At 46.2% G+C, this 16,174-nt stretch overlaps 1 protein-coding gene across 14 annotated transcripts in view; it reads right to left on the reverse strand.

Moving 5' to 3' along the window:
• Positions 1-16,174, reverse strand: part of MAGI1 (membrane associated guanylate kinase, WW and PDZ domain containing 1) — a 351,883-nt gene that overhangs the window by 22,701 nt on the left and 313,008 nt on the right. For all 14 annotated transcript variants that reach the window (XM_067303444.1, XM_067303446.1, XM_067303450.1 and 11 more), the window contains one exon: positions 9,121-9,337. In XM_067303444.1, the coding sequence (XP_067159545.1) occupies positions 9,121-9,337 (217 nt within the window). The remainder of the gene's footprint in view (positions 1-9,120; positions 9,338-16,174) is intronic.

A 16,174-nucleotide genomic window follows, 5' to 3' on the forward strand; every position in this document is an offset into this window, starting at 1 on the left:
AAAGAGGCTTGCTGCAGCCACTGCGAATATGCACATCAAGAAAAATTTCTCATTTCCCTGGCTTTGCTCTGCAGACTGCAGAGCCGGGTGGGCTCTCTGCAACCGGGGTGCGAACCCGGCTCCCGAACCTTCGCTGCTACGGCCCGATCCTCCCTCTGACACCATCTCCGCTGTCGCCCTCTCGGCACTGTGCTGGGATGCCTTGCCTGCTCCTGGTCGCCAAAACGAAGAAAAAGCCACCGAAAACCACTTGTTCCTCCTGTGAGGGTTTTACTGCAGGCAACAGTGGTTGATTGACTTGTGGAGGGATCCATCACACAATTTTACTCTTTAAATTAGGAGGTTTTGAACTTTTAGACATAATTAAAAACATTCATAGATTTAAGTAGTAAAGGGTTATGATTTAGATTACTACTAATAGTTTTCCAATGTTTTCTTCTTTCTACTAGGTGCCTAATTGTGCCTTTCCATTTGTTTCTTACTGTAATATCTCCATCAATACTAGCATCACTATCCAGGGCAAGAGCCTCTTCCAAATTATCAATAAATGAATATGTACAACAGAGAATCACTCTGCCAGAAACAATACAGCTGCCTCCTCTTTCATGGGAGACAAAAGAGCCACTTGTTATGACTTCTACTATTTAATTAACTTTCATGAGCATAGTTTACTGTCTGTCTATCGACACTGCTTTAAATAACTGTGGGACGGACCCCCAACTGGTGTAAACCAGGGTTCACTGAAAACAACGCAGCTCTCCTGATTTTCGCTTGTTCCTGTATGGGCTTTGTAAAACCACTGAACAGACAAAAACAGCTGGAAACAAAAAAGACGACCTTACCTACTCATTAGTATGGAACACGAGCAAGATTTTTACAATGAATATTACATACAGTGAAGTACTAACCTTGAAGTGGAGTTGAACAGAAATGTTTTATATTAACTTATTCATGCTTGCTTTCATCCCTCTTTTAAAAATGCAAAATTAATTGCTAACATTAAATCATATCAGAAGACAACTTCAGGTTCATTTAATATTTATTGGTTAGTAACTACAACATTGACTAATTTTGTAATAATCTCCTCCCCAAATTTATAATTAATGAGAGAAAAAGTCATTCCTTTACAAGTAAGCTGCCTGCATCTTTAGTAAAGAAACCAAACGGTATCTTCCAGAAATATAATTTAAATAAGTGCATACTCAGATACAGGATGCAACACTTCCAATCAAACAGGAGCTAGTCTTCAATATCTATGAGCAGATAAACTGTTGTGCAGATAACTGGTTTTCTTCCACTGACATCGGTGAGTGTCAGAGGGGGCCCTGATTTACACTGCCAGTGTCTGCTGTGCAAGGTTTGGGCCATTTAGTGCTTTTCAGCTTTAGACTTCTGGCTGACTCTGATGCTCTCTCTTCAATGACTCACCAATAGGCTTAAAATATAATATGAATTCAAGACCTGGGAAAACTCAAAATTAAAAGAACAGGTGAGTGCTAAGGCACAGATGTCCGGTTTGACATTTTCATTCAAATCAGTTTATAGCCATTGATTTTATATATCCTCTTTTTACATGACATCTTCCCATTTTAACTGCTTGCAGTTATAAACTAAGCTTGGGATCTGTATGCATGACCTTACCAAACTATAGGCTAATTTCCCTCCAAATACAATTACAGACTAATAAGGTGATAAACAGGCTGGAAGCCTGCACTGCTCATCAGTCAGGACGAGCTGGCTGAAGGCAATTTGCCGTAATAAGGACCTCCGGCACAATAACAAAATTTGGACAATGAATCAATCGGTGTTTGTCACTGCCTCCAGCGAGGGGGAGCACCAAGAGCAGACACGTTCGGAAGCGTCTCCCCAGCGCTTCGCAGCCTTTTTTGGCAAAGGCAGGCCCAAAGCAATTAAGAGTGCAGGCTGGAGCTGTCAGAGGCAAAATGGCTTCGGCAGAGAGCTGCAGCATGGGCCCGTTTTCTCTGCACGGCTCCACACCTTCCCATTTGTCAGCTCTCCAGCCTCTCTGCACGCTGCCTTATGTTCCTCATCCGGGGACCAAGTAGCCGACTAATGGCCAGCGGAGATAACGGCAACCCTAGGTGTAACTGGAGTATTGAACCAAAGCAACAAAAAGACAGGTCTATTCCCAAAGAAGCAAGTTCATTCACGTAACGCTCCTTCCCCTGGAAGGATTACAGGCAGGTGAAACACAGGTACAACAAACATGTAGACAGCACACACGTACACAACATGAGTACGAACCAAACAAAACTCTTTTTACTGCTTTTTGCTCCAGCTCAACCATATGGTGATTCACTAGCACCGTCCAGATTGCTAACAAAACCTCAGTCATCCCAGGGCTTCGATAAAGCCAAAGTAGGACCTCTTGGTGTGGACTCTGACCATGCTGGAGAATTACCTTAGGTTCTCCGCTATTCGATAGGACTTAAGAGGAGCCACTTTCCTTAGTTAAGACAAATGGAAAATTTCATGGTGCTGCTGAAACTTTATGCTGAAAACCAATGAAAAAATGGCCTCCAGGAGCTATTCTTTACTTCTTTGCCCCTTGACCTGACCTCAAGAATGTCTGACATTTTCTGAAAAAATGTTCACCAGAATGTTTTTTTTTCCTGGAAAAAAAATGGGTAAACCTTGCCAGTCTGCTCATCCTCTTTTAAAACAGATTGTTTGAGAAGTGTTGCAAAAGCGGTAAGAAAAGTTCTGCATGGGCTGTGAGGACGAATGGACCCGGAGGCGAGCGACGCGGTCCTGCTGGCGAGCAGATTCACGAATGAAACGGGAACACGATCCCCTCCCACCGCCTACGACATCTGCCGCTGGCCAGTACAGAGCGAAGCGAGGACTTTGCACCTTCGTGGCTAACCTTGGCGCGCAGCCCTGCCAGACTGCCCGGGAGATGAGGAGCCCCCCGCCACGTGGCAGCAATGACACCAGAACAAGACACCACAAGACACAGATACGTTCTCGGCACAGTCTTACATTCTCCAAAACTCGTGGAATTGATTTCTCTCTCTCTTTCACCCTTGCTCAGTCCAGCTGCAGGCGAAGGTGACATAGCTGCAATATTAATTTTACAGTTTTGCAAAGCTTAAGGTATCTTGCTTTCTTGTTAGTTCATTAACTTAATTTTCAAGGTATGGCTCATGTTAGGCTTGCATGCATATAACTGCAAAGGTTATAGCTACTATGGGTTAGGACATACTAACTTTTACATCTATTTACATATTTGTATACATGTGGATACAAAATATGCACACACGTGAATTTATACATTTATGCACACACATGCAGGTATATGTGAACAACCCCTTTTGCTCCTTGAAGAAGGAATCTCTCTGAGAACATCTTAAAAAGAGTTCTACAAAACAATTTTCAACATCATAGCACAGTAAGTTTTCCAAATGGAAATCTCTTTTTCTAATGTTAAAAGAAACTCTAAACCATGGTGATGAACAATGAAAGGAGTGCTCAATTAGAGGTCACTTTAATTAAACTTACTATACAAACTTTAACCATTATCTTACATGTTATATAAAATGTTTTTTTTTCTGCCCAGTGTGATATCAATTTCAACAAAAGATGGATATGAAAATAATCTGTAAAATGAGTTTGCTATAGTCACCAGCTCATTTGAGGCAGCAACACTTTCAGTGACTCATAGCTTGGCAAAGTACAAAAGTCTTAAGGCTCAGATTCAGCAAAGTATATAAGGACATGCTCGAAATTAAGAGTGAGTAGTCCCACTGAAGCCAATGGAGAGTTTCACTCCTGTGCTTTAGCTGTAAATCTCATGAGAGTCCATATTCCCAAAAGAGCCCCAGTTTCTACACTATCCCACTGCAGAAAAATCCAGTTTTTCTTTCTTTTCCCTTTAATCTACTCTCTAGTTGCATGGAAAATTTTTGAAATATGATGTCAGCATGTCCTTGCCAAGGAGACAAAGCATGGCACAAGGGGTGCCACCGAGGTCTGGGGACCGCTAGACACCTTGGCTGAGCCGGAGCCAAGGCTGATGACGGACAAACAGCAGCCAAGGGCGCTTGCCAGCAAATTTGTAAGCTGATCTGCAGCCTTTCCTGCTCATGCAGCATGCTGCAAGTATTAAGATCCTTTTCAGCAAGATGTTCTCTAAGGATACGGACACATCTGTGTGCCTGAGTGTATGATTATAACTGTTTGTCTCATATTAATATACTAAAAGAACATGACCCTACAAAGGACCTTTTACTAACTATCATCTTTAAAGTCAGCCTGACCAAGAAGGCAGCTGGCAATTTCCTGAGAGTATTCTTCTTTTCTGTTTTAGGGAGAAAGTATCTAATGATTGGCACCATTGCGCAAATATTTTTAATTCTTTGTAATTGCTGGTGAGTGAATGCTAAACACTAGGTCAGCTTTGTTTGTATTATTTTAATTAGATTTGGGGAGAGAAAATCCTACAAAATAAATTATGTGCCTGAAAATAAAATTCAAATATTAAAGATAACTTAGAATATTTTAAAAGCTTTAAAAATTATCTATAGTGTTCTGCTTTACTTTTAATTAAATGCTTAAGCCCTTCAAAGGGATTCATTAACACATCTGCAATTCAGATTAATTCATTTTGTCACTGCTGTTTTGACAGATGGCCATATGTAGGATACGGTATTTTGCAAAGCAATCAGGCCACATGAGAAAAATTTGACAACAGATTGCGTTAATCTTTAAGGAAGTTTAATAATACATTGAAAAATAAAGAGCATATTATAAAAATATATTTTCAATAAAGCAGTACAAGATGTTGGAATTGTGGTTCTCTGGTAAACCATTCAATTACTCTTTCTTTCACTGAGTGCTCTCCATGTATGTAATTCCGGGATCTTGGAACCGGTCCATTTTTTAAACCTTAAGGGTTCGTCTTTCTCTGTGATTCATGCACACAACTCCCATTAGCAGTAATGAGTTACCCATAAAGAGGAGCTCAGGCAGCTAAGACTTAGCACCAAACAGTACATTCGTTATCACCACCAAATGATCCATTTTCAGATTCACTCAACACAAAGCTGTCTATTCTTTAAAGTCTTAACCCAGCAAAGTATTGCGACCCTGGGCCAGATTGCAGCAGAGCACTTGAGCTCAGCCTTAGCCTTAAAGCACCCAAGTCCCTTTGGGTTTAGGGCTTGAAATTAAGCTTTGCTGGACTGAAGCCAAAGCACTCAGCACCTTGCAGGTCTGTTCCCCTCACCCGGCAGAGCTGCATGCGGGAACTTCAGCCTGTACGTACTGAATCAAGTCGCAGCTCTCATCTGCTGCTACTCAACCACAGTCCAGACAGAAATTAGGGAACCTTTTCTTAGCTTTGCATTATTAATTCTAGCTTTATATATTTAAATATTTACACATATTTTTAGCAGGCAATGCCTGCTGCTGTCCTCTACAGAATCTGAGTACTTCCTTAATCTCAGATGCATTGGGTATATTAAAAAAAAATATATGGTTTCACAAGACTATGGGCTATTTGGCACTTCTGAATGAAATTCTGCTCTTCCAATGGCTTCAATGAGACAAGTCACATATGTTAAATATAGCCTTTGTTATTAAATAATGATTCATGTATCCAAAGAAAAAGAAAAGAAGAACACGCTTTACCAATTTTGAAAAATTAAAATGTTGCCTGTGTGCTTTCCATGTCTGCATTATTACTATTAATGTTAATAACAGTGGGATGCACTCCTAGTCAAAAAGGCAGCAGGTGGCCATTACAGATTCAGTACTTCTTAGAATCATCCTAGAGAATACAGTATTCATATATTGAATTAAATCTCTTTACATTATTATTTTTAGATAATAAAAAAATTCTGGCTGGGCTACGGCTAATGAATTCATCTTTTTGTGTCAACTGCACTTGAAAACTGCATTATGTTCTCTTTATATTCAATGATTTCAGAAACGGGACTAAATAAAACACTGAGAACGATCTCATAATCTAAAATTTTGTCTTCCTGAGCTTCATCATACACTTCAGTATAGAGGTTTGTTTCTGTTTTTTAGTCCACTTGTGAAAGGCAGGGTTCTGAGTCCCCAGTAAGAACATTGTCTTATCTCTTTCAGATTCAAAGTGTAAGGCTTTAGAGAATCAAGAGACAAAGTCCTGGACTGTGCAGCAGAGAGCACCAGTCTGGAGCTTCTTGTGCAACGAAGACTTGCTAGGACCCACCAAAAGCCCAGGCTAAAGGATGCATCAGCCAATTTCAGCACAGGCGCTAGAGCAGCATCCTCCTGTGTACATCAGCTATTCATTTAAGTTCTGCTGATGTTTTCATTATGGAGAGTGACCTAGCATCCAAAGCTATGGATGCCAAAGAGAGAGACACGCTAACTTAGGTCCCAAAGCCAAAGAGGTCCTCAAGCAAAGAACAAAACAATGGTATCCTTGTATTGTGGCCAGCCAAAGGAGGGACCAGAGTTAAATTGGGCTGCAACTGGTGGAAAGCACAAAGCACAGCACACATGGAGCAGACAGAGAGCAAAACAGGAGTCCCAGGGAATGGCTTCTCCCATCCCGCAGTCTGCAGTGCTCCCTAAGACCGGACCAAGGGCTATGCAACTAGTGCTCAGGCATCATTGGGAAGTGAGTTTCAGAGATGATTCATGTTCATAACAGAGCAGCCATCAGCTGCCCACTTCTCTCCTTGAAGACCAAAGGTAGGTTAAGAAACACTGTAGCTCACCAGTCTTAACACCTGCTCCCCAGGCAGAGGACATGCTGGGCTTCAGTTGTGAACCACGCTCTGTTCATCAGAGACCAGGGAGAGGGACGGCAGGCGAGGGCTTGGCGGGGGAAGGAGTGAGAACTGACTGCTGAACTCTAAATAAAAGCACCAGCTGCACTTTGGGATCTGATCGCAACAGGATATACAGCAATTTCATCGGCCCTTTTCAGTTAGACTGTATCTTTCCTCTTTTTCTTCACTTTTCTTTAGGTTCAGCAAAGCCAAGTCACAGGTAAAAGTGCAGGTTAATCCCCAGGGAGCACACTTCATTTCAGCTTAGGATCTGAAATCCATAGGCTCTTGGACACTTGCAGTGACCGGTGCTTACAAGGAGACAGGACCACATCATGCTTTTGCCAGTCTCCAAGAACTCTGTGTATGAAACCAAGAAGTCCAAGGAAACACTTTCTTGGGCAGAAGATGGCAGCAAGAGGAAAAGGAGGTAAACAGGCACTGATGTTCAAATGGGCAGGTCCCATCTGGCAGAAGAGCCAGGAGATAAGGATTAAAGCAACAGAAGAGGATTGATTCCTACTGCACAGAGATCCTGAGCCATGGCAAACAACAAAGTGAAATAGGGAAGCTGAAGGACGGCAACACGGCAGCAGATGCGGCGGTCTAGCAAAAGGCCCCAGCAACAATCCTGTGGCCCAGTGTCACAGTCCCAAGAGGACTATGGCACTGGGAGAGTTAGGGCCTGGGAAGCCAGAGGACCAGGAGAGCAGTGGAACGGACTCTGGAATGGCTCTACTCACAGACAAGGATAAAAACTCTACGAGATACCTACAGACACCGAGGAAAGAGCGACTATTTCCCACACCATTTTGGAGGTGGACCCAGAAGGGCAACAGCTTGAATGTGCACTTCAAGATTTCTCGCACTCAGCCTCAGGTTTTTATTGGGAAAGACAGGCAGGAGTTAAGGCTGCTAAGCTAATACTAATGACTAATTAGTATGAGTTAAACAGTTAATTAGAAATTAGCTAAATAGCTGCAGGGGGTCAGAGACAATGACAGCACAGTGCCTGGGGGGACCCCACTGCAAGGAGGTGAGCTGAACCGCTTCAGCTGCGCGAAGGTGATACCATTGCCACGGGCTGGCCTTGATCTCGGCAGTCTGGGGCAGGTGAAGGAGCTCTGCAGGACTGAAAAGTCAGCGGGCCTCAGCTCTCTGCCCCTTTTTCCTATTTCAACTAGATGCACGGGCAGCGAGGAAGCGCAGTCGCTGCATTTCTCCGTAGATCTGGCCCAGGAGCCTGCAAAGTCAGGAGTACAGCTAATCCCTGAAAAGGGAAAGAAAGCAGCACAGAGAAGCAGAGACACCTACAAACTGCATTGCTGAGACATTCAATCCAAAGAGATGCATCTTCAGCCAAGAAAACTGTGACTCATGATTTAATTTTTCCAGGACATAAGATTTAGAAATGATTCATTTGGTCAGGAAAAAAGTCAGTCCAACCATTTTTCATTCTGGGGTAATGTTCATTTTATGCTATTTCTATCAATTTCCAGTGAGCACAACAAAAACAAGCTCCAGGTTATACTCCTATGGCGCTAAGACTTTCAAGCTCCCTTTTCCACAATTAAAATAGCTATTGTTTCTGGATGTGAACCTAATACTCTTTAACTCTTTCTTTAAGAAGCTTTTATAGATTCTACTACCTTCAGCAGCATAATTAAAGTGAGGTTACATGTTTATTTTGTTTGCAGAGAAGAAACTGATTGAAGGCGTATTCGTACTCTTGGAGCAAAGTCAAAGCCTTACTGAACTATTAGCCAAGTGAATAGATTAATAATTATCATAAAAGCCATTTACAATTTGCATTTGATTTCTATACTGTTAAAGTGGTCGACACTGGTCAAAGCAGAAGGGCTCGGCTGGATTCTTTCCTCCCTGGAGTGAGACTGGAAAGCATCTGATATGAATACAGCAAACTAAATACTTCCCCTCCTTACTGAAATTCCCATGCATATCAATCAAGGAGTCTTAACCTTGAAAAAATAGGTAGGGGTCTGGATAACAAACTTGGAAATTCTCCTTCAGCCTGATTTAAAATTAAATAAAAAAAATAGGGATAAAGATGGACTTTAATATTTACATTCTTTTATCGGCATTTTTTGCATTGAGCAAAAGTGCCCTTTACTGGAGACGATCTAAACTCGCTCCTCATCGGAGAGGAAACCGAACCGCTAGCAAGTTGCCATCAGCGACAGATACCGAATCGACAAACTGAAGCCTTAGATTTTCAATATAAATGTAAAAGATTCAGTTCTTAGCAAAGAAAATATACAGAGAGCAGCTGCCAGAACCGTAGCCTTAGCAACCACACCTGTTTTATACTCACGTCGGCTTTCATACATGCTCCTGGACTGGGCCCAGATTTTGAACGGATCTGGCTTCTTCTGCCCAGAATTGTCTGGTTGATCCGCGGCCGGTGCTTCAGGGGCGGCGTAGTCCGGCAGCACCTGCGTGCTGTGAACGGGGGAAGCAGTGTGCCCGCTGCGGTGGCTAGAGACGCTGTGCTGAGAACTGTTTTGGCTGTCTTTCCTTTCAAGTGGTTGCTGGAAGGAGGAAAGCAAGTGGAAAGGGAGAGAACAGACGGTTATTGGTCGCTGAGTGGGTGTTTTCCATCAATTTTGCTCCCGTCTTTGATCAGGGTTTCTGCATGCACATAAGCAAATATATAAATCACAGTTTTGCTGCCACCAGTTAATGCAGGATACAGCTAAATTCCCTGATGACAGATTTTGATAGACAGACTGACAGAAAGAGATATGCAAAACAGAGTCATTTATCATAAAAACCGTGCAGCCCTCCATCTCGCACACAAAACAAATCTAAATCTCATTATAGGTTACTAGTTTCAGTGCACTTGTTTTTTCCTGCATTAAGTTGGAAAAACTCAACAACCTTCTACTTAGGTAACATTAGGGTCTAACTTGAGCTAACTAGAATAAGGAAAAGCTATCAAATTTCACAGTGAAAACTTGCACACAGCCCCTCTGGAGCAGGTTCAGGCACAGCCTTACTACGAAAGATCACTTTTCATCTGCAGCTCTCACAACATCAAGGGCGGGTTGACAACAGAGCACCAATTTCACATCTCCGTTTTTCAGAGCATCCGCGGGATTACAGCAGGCCCTCACAAATGTGAAAACGTCTACTTGTGTAGTTTGATTTTCTTGTTTTAATTGAGCACATCAAAACACGAAGAAATACGTCCGCCTAAATTCAAGGCTTACTCAAAAGCAGTATGTCAAGAGCGCCAACCGCTCAATATTTAGCTAAGCAGGGTACATAATTCTAAACTCAAATTCACAACAGTGTGCTCAAATGAAGCACAAGTCGCGTTTGCATTGCCAGGATTTGTACTGCTGAATTTGCAGCAAAATCCTCCCTCAAAAAGAGCTCCCCAAACAGTGCAGTTAATGCTTTTTTTAATGCTCTTTTGAGATGACCTTGGGTTGGCATCAAGGGCAAGCCCGGTCTCCCACCTGCTCCAGCACAGGGAACTGGCGTGTTCCCGGGGCCGCTACTACGCAGCAAGCACCAGGCAAAATAGCACCCTATATATGGTCTTTATAATGTCCACAATTTCCTAGCTGAAAACAGGTCACTTATCTAAAAACCTCAGACAAAAAACAGAGCCTCCAGCTGGCATGAGGCGCCTGACGACATGGCAGCAGGAATCCCTGCTTTGACAAACTTGTCCACCGAAGACCGAGCAGGGGTAGGGAGAAAAGCCGGTGGCAATCACAGAGCAGATCAGCATGGTGGTCTGAAGAGCACACAAGTCTGGGGACCCTCTCCTTCACGCTGAACACGAAACCCCAGGTGGCCAACGCTCAGTCACAGCGGGGCTGGACTAATTACAGAGGGGAAAATCACCATATGAAAGTGCCCTCTTTGGTGCCTTCACAATAATCTTGTCTTTTTATAAGCTACATCCGTGTTTGGGTTTCCACTGAGGGAGGAAACAGCCCCAGCAGTCCAATGGCTTCGACACTCCAGCCTTGTACTTAAGCTGTTGAGCCACCACCAGCTTTTTTTTTTAAGCGGTATCTCGTTTGATTAGAATGTGAAAATGTCTTTGTCCTTTAAAGCAATTTTGAACAAAGCATACCTGCTGTGATTACTCATCCACCGACTTTCAAATACAAATATCTGAACCTATTTCAAACATTTTTAGCTTTTTAAGTGGTAAAAGAAGCTAATTCACATGCAGCCCTTCAGTTTTTAAATGAATTTGTTTAAAAACATCTATTCTGCAGATAATCACTCCTTTGTAACTTTAAAAAAGAAACATAGTGCAACTCTCAATCCAGCCATCTGGAGTGTTTTATTTGTTTGGTCAAACAACTAAAATAACTAAAAGCATCCTGTGAAACTTCAGGCCAATCTCACTGGAAATAGCTGGTTTACAGAGCTCAGAGTGTAGGGACTAAATTGGGAAGCTTTATTCGAGCCTTGGGGAAATGTCAGGAGCTCTCTGAAAACTTTCTTATTAAAAAAAAAAAAGTTTGAACCTTAAAAAGTGATCTCAGTTTATGATACGGAAAGTCTAAATGCTGCACAAACCATGAGCTCTGTTCTATATTTGGAGCGCAAATGGAAATGTCAGCATATCTCAGGCAAAACCCCCTCCTCTAATTTAAGCTACAGTTGTAATTGCAAATACACAGAAGTTTGGCAAGAAACAGGGAGGAAAACTTCTTCAGGTGCACATTAATTTTTCAAACAATAACACCGTTAAAAAGCCTGGAACATCTCCATTTGCAAGTGGAGGAGGGGAGCAGAGAAAGGGGAACACAACTATGGAAATCACAGATACATGCGATTAAATAAATTCAAAACAACATTAGTCAACTTTCACATCACCAGGACGGTTCAAAAACTTTGGGGGTCAAACTTCTTTCTACGTGCTGTACCACCACGTGCCCACCAGCAGTGGCAGGCACCAGGGGATCTGCTCGTGGGGACGCCTGGCTGGAGATGGTGCCCTGGGGCAAAGGCTGAGCTTTCCCAGGCGAGCCGAGCTGGTGTCCTGCCTGCAAAAGGATGGCTCTCCTCTCCTCCACCTCCCGCCTGGTTCCTCGCTCTGCGGCTGACCCTCCCTGCTGGACTCGGATCTGACCGCCTGGTGCAGCTCGCACATGGGAAGGCTGGAGCTCCTCATGCCCTACCCAAGCCGCAGGTCTGAGATGGAGCTTATGGACGTATGTGCTTTGCCAGCTCCCCTATGCCCTTGCTGAAACTTCATAGAGCTCATCCTGCACAACATAAGACGGGGAAAACGTGATGATGGAAAGAACGTCTTCCCTAGCTGCCCTTTCCCACCGAGGGACGTTAACGGGCACGTCAGCGTGGCTGCCGCATCCTTGTGCCGCTGTCAGGAGGTGGGGGCATCGCTGCAGAAGAGGGGGCAGAGGCGTTCAGGGTTTGCACGCATGGGGATTTCTTCCAGGATTTCTTCCCCCTGCACTGTGCAATCCCATTTGCAGCCGCTACGCTTGCTGAAAAGTAGCATCTCCCCGAGCAAAGCGGTGGAGGGGCCCACCCTGAGCACGCCGCCGTCCTGTGACCACGGGGAGGGACGGAAACAGCAAAGGCCATGGGAGCAGGGGAGCTTGAAGCTGTTGGGCTCCCAAGGGAGGTAGGAGGAAAACGGACCCTAAAAGACTCTCAGAACAGCACTGGGCTGGAAGATGCTACAGACACCCACATGTCACCGACCAGTTTGTCACTTGTGTCAAACGGAAGAGCAATTAAGTGTTACTTTGTGCAGTGACGGCCAAAACAGCAGAGGCCGGTGACACAGCTGAGAGGTGGCTTCAGGCAGCGAGGGGACACTAATCGTTAGCAGCAGCCGTGTACGGCTGTGTCAGGCCGGGGGAAGCCCTCAGCAGAAGAGGCGGAGGCGGCCAAGAGCGTGGCTGGGGGCAAGAACAGACACCAAAGTCTTTTGGAAGAGGCGTCTCCAGGCAACCCAACTGCAAGAGCAGAGAGCTGCTGTGATTTGTTTTGTGTTTCAAGGTGGGGGAAAAAAAAGGGTTGCGAATGAACAGAGATGTCTCGTACAAATACGCCGCAGAAGCAATTCCTCCTCCCGACGAAAACAGGACATGGGCCGAGCCCCAAATACTGCCCACCAGCTTGCAGCACGTGGCAACAAGTCTCTCGTCAGGGACAGGCTGTACACAGGAACCGCATTTTGGGTCACAGTTCAGCTGTGCTGACAACCTATTTATTTAGACCCAAAAGAAAAGTAAGCTTTTCAAAAGAGCTTAGCAGTTCCTCCCCTCTGCAATGAACCTGTCTTTGGATGATCTAGTTATAGATTTTGTGCTCTAGAGCATTTCGGAGAACCTGGTCCTGGCGGTGATACAAAACGGAGCTGGAAATGAGAATCTTTGCCCCCTTGTGGAATATTTTGATGCATGAAAAAGGAGAGAAAAAAAAAAAGTAAGTTTGTTTTCATCCATGTTGTGTCAGGACAATTGTAGGGAAAATTGCTATATTAGAAAATGTGCATAGTGAAAATGTATATCCCCAAAGCGTCAATGCCAAAATATTATCCATTTTCATTTAAAGAAGAATCAATGGGAAACTGGAAACAAAAAATCAATGCAGACAGCTGCTGTGAATCTGTCCGCTTTGTGGGGAGGAAAAAAAGAAAGGACTTGGAAGTGTCTACCCACTTTTAGAGCTTACTTCAAAATCTGTCTCTGAAAATTTTTTACTAGTTTGACTTTTCTACCAAGGCTGAAAAATTCTCCCTAAAAACTGAGAAACACACCAAAATGCACCAAAAGGTATCAGTGTGTCTGTGATAACATGTGCAGACACATGCACAGACAGCAAAACACCCAGGAAGACTAAGCTGAAGGCAGAAATATCTTCCCATACGGTGCTGCAGCTCCAGTCCCGACAAAACCTCTCGAAGGCCCTGAAACACCTCCTCCAAGATGTAAATCCAACAGCCTGATGTCGGCATCCGGGAATACGGGAGTGGGGCCTAAAAATAGGGCTTTTCTGAGAAAGAGAAGAGTTGGCAGCAAGGTGGGCGGGTGTCTGGGCTCTGGGAAAGGATACAGGAAAAAAGGGAGAGGGATTTTTGCTGAACTGAGAAGCAGAGGAGGACGGAGACCCGAGCTCGTGTTGTCCCGATGGCAGCAGAGGAGATGAAGACGGAGCCCAAGCACCGATCGGGCCAAGCACCGCAGGGCTGGGCGTGCGCTGTTCCTTTAACTGCGGCTAATTTATTAATGAAGAAACGCTGGAAAGCGTTCCCGGGGGGAAACAGGCAGCGCATTCAACCCGTGCCAGGTATCCGGCAGGTGCCGCCGCGGCAGCGCCAGCAAACCAGCCTGCGGGAGCCCGGGTCAGCTGGCGACGTCGGGACGCACCGAAGGGCCCCAAGCACTGGAAAACCTTCCCAGGAAACGCAGAGCGCGGCGAGGCGCCGTCGCAGCTGGGCAGCAGTTCAGGGGGGACGAGCTCGGCTCTGCCGCCAGCGCCGCGGCGCGGGGAGATCCGCAGAGCCAAGGGGGCCAGGCTGCGCTCTGCGCCCGAGCCCGCGGCTAAACCCGACCCCATCGCTAAACTGCGGAAAGCAGGCACGTTAACGCCACCGCTGCTTGATGCCGTTGACTCGCGCCTGGGATGCACGAGCTCCGGCGTCAGCACAAATCCATCCCACGCGACGCCGCAGCGGGGCAAGGCGCTGCTGCTCCTCGCCGTGCGGACCTCTAGGCACAGGAGACTTGTCGCCGTGCAGCCTAGGGGAACGGGAGGCTCCGCAGGGACCCTGGAGCGGGGCGGGGGGGGGGGGGGGGGGGTCAGCAGAGCAACGCTGGGGCTGCTTTCCCAGGATCACCAGGGATCAAGCAAACGCGAGGGAAAAACCCGCCGTTGCGGGGCTGCACCTGTTTGCAAACAAACAGCCTCTTTGGGCACCGAGGAGGGATGATCCCGACCCAGATTCGGAGGCTGCGCGGACTTTCGCGGGGCCGCGACATCACTGCTGGCAGGGCAGGTGCCCAGCACTGCCGGATCCCGCGTTACCCGACGCCGAACGCGCGCCGGCGTGGGGGGGGCTGCGCACGGGTGAAGACCACGGTTCGCGCACCGGGGCTTAATAGCAGCGGCCGGACTGCAGGCTGCACGCCGCGATTCCTCCTCCGACCGGGGAGGAAAGCGCAGGCGGAGAACAGAAGCGCGCGAGACTTGCACGACGGCACCTTGCACGCTCGCCCCTGTTTCACCAGCGGCCGAACAACCCCCCACGCGCGACCCACGAGCCCGCGCTCGACGCTAACGCGAGCCGACAGCGGCGGAGGCCCGGGCTCACGTGACTTTCCTCGGCGCTGCCCTAAGCCGTCGGAACCCCATTAATGGTCGCAGGGCTCGCTTTTTGGGCGAGCAGGGGACTTGTACGCAAAGCAGGAGCCTTCCGCTCAGCTGCTTGAAAAAGCCGTCGCCCAGCTTTGCGGAGAGGTGGGCTGAGCCCCCCCCCCCCCCCGCTGCAGCTCCTGGCACCCACCGCCGGCTGGCGGGGAAGTTTCGCGCTGCCTCCCGGCACGGCAAAGACCTCACTCGCTCTGCTTCCCCGGGAAAGAAATCTCTCTTCTGCCTCCCTCTCATCAAATCTCGGGAAACTTTCAAGCTCTAAATATTTCATTTCCTTTAAAAATAAAACATTTCTTTGTGTTGCATATAAATAGCACGATAATTTCTTCCCACAATATCATGCGCAGAGCTTTAATGACACTTCAGACGACAGCTCCCAAGCTATTAGCTCACATGTCATCCAAGTAACAGCTGCACGCGGAAATAAGATCAGAAGGGACAGGAAAATACTGATTTTTTTTTTTTTTTTTAATAAAGGCTCTCACACCTGCAGCATAATTCTGCTCAGCAAGAAAACGCCTCCAGAGCAAGCGCTCGGGCAGCTAACCGCATTCCTGAGAAGCTGCAAACATGCACTCTGCATGCTTTGTCCTTCTCGTCGAGCCACATGCTTTGGCATTCTGTTAATAATTCAGCCGGCAGTACCTGAGAAAACTCAGGGAGTTGATGGAAAAGGCTGGTGCCCGTGAACACTCGGCTAACTGGCAAGAAGGTGGAGCCTCCCGTCTTTCCGAAAGGAAACAATAGCTTTTTTTTCCTTTTCCTGGTGGGTTAAGCGGCTCATCTGTCAGGGCAGGGGATCCGTAAACCTCGGGCTTTCTTTGCAAGCAAGCTCCCTTTCCGCGCTGCATTCCCCTGCCACATCCACACGCAGCACAAGCCGTGCACGGCAATCGCTGCTGCACCGGCAAGACAACTTCAAGCAATCAAACCCCACAAAAAGCCAAGCCAAACTCATGCCTTCCTCCTCCAGACCAGACAGACAGACA

This window comes from Apteryx mantelli, chromosome 12, assembly GCF_036417845.1.
Source record: "Apteryx mantelli isolate bAptMan1 chromosome 12, bAptMan1.hap1, whole genome shotgun sequence".
NCBI lineage: Eukaryota > Metazoa > Chordata > Aves > Apterygiformes > Apterygidae > Apteryx > Apteryx mantelli.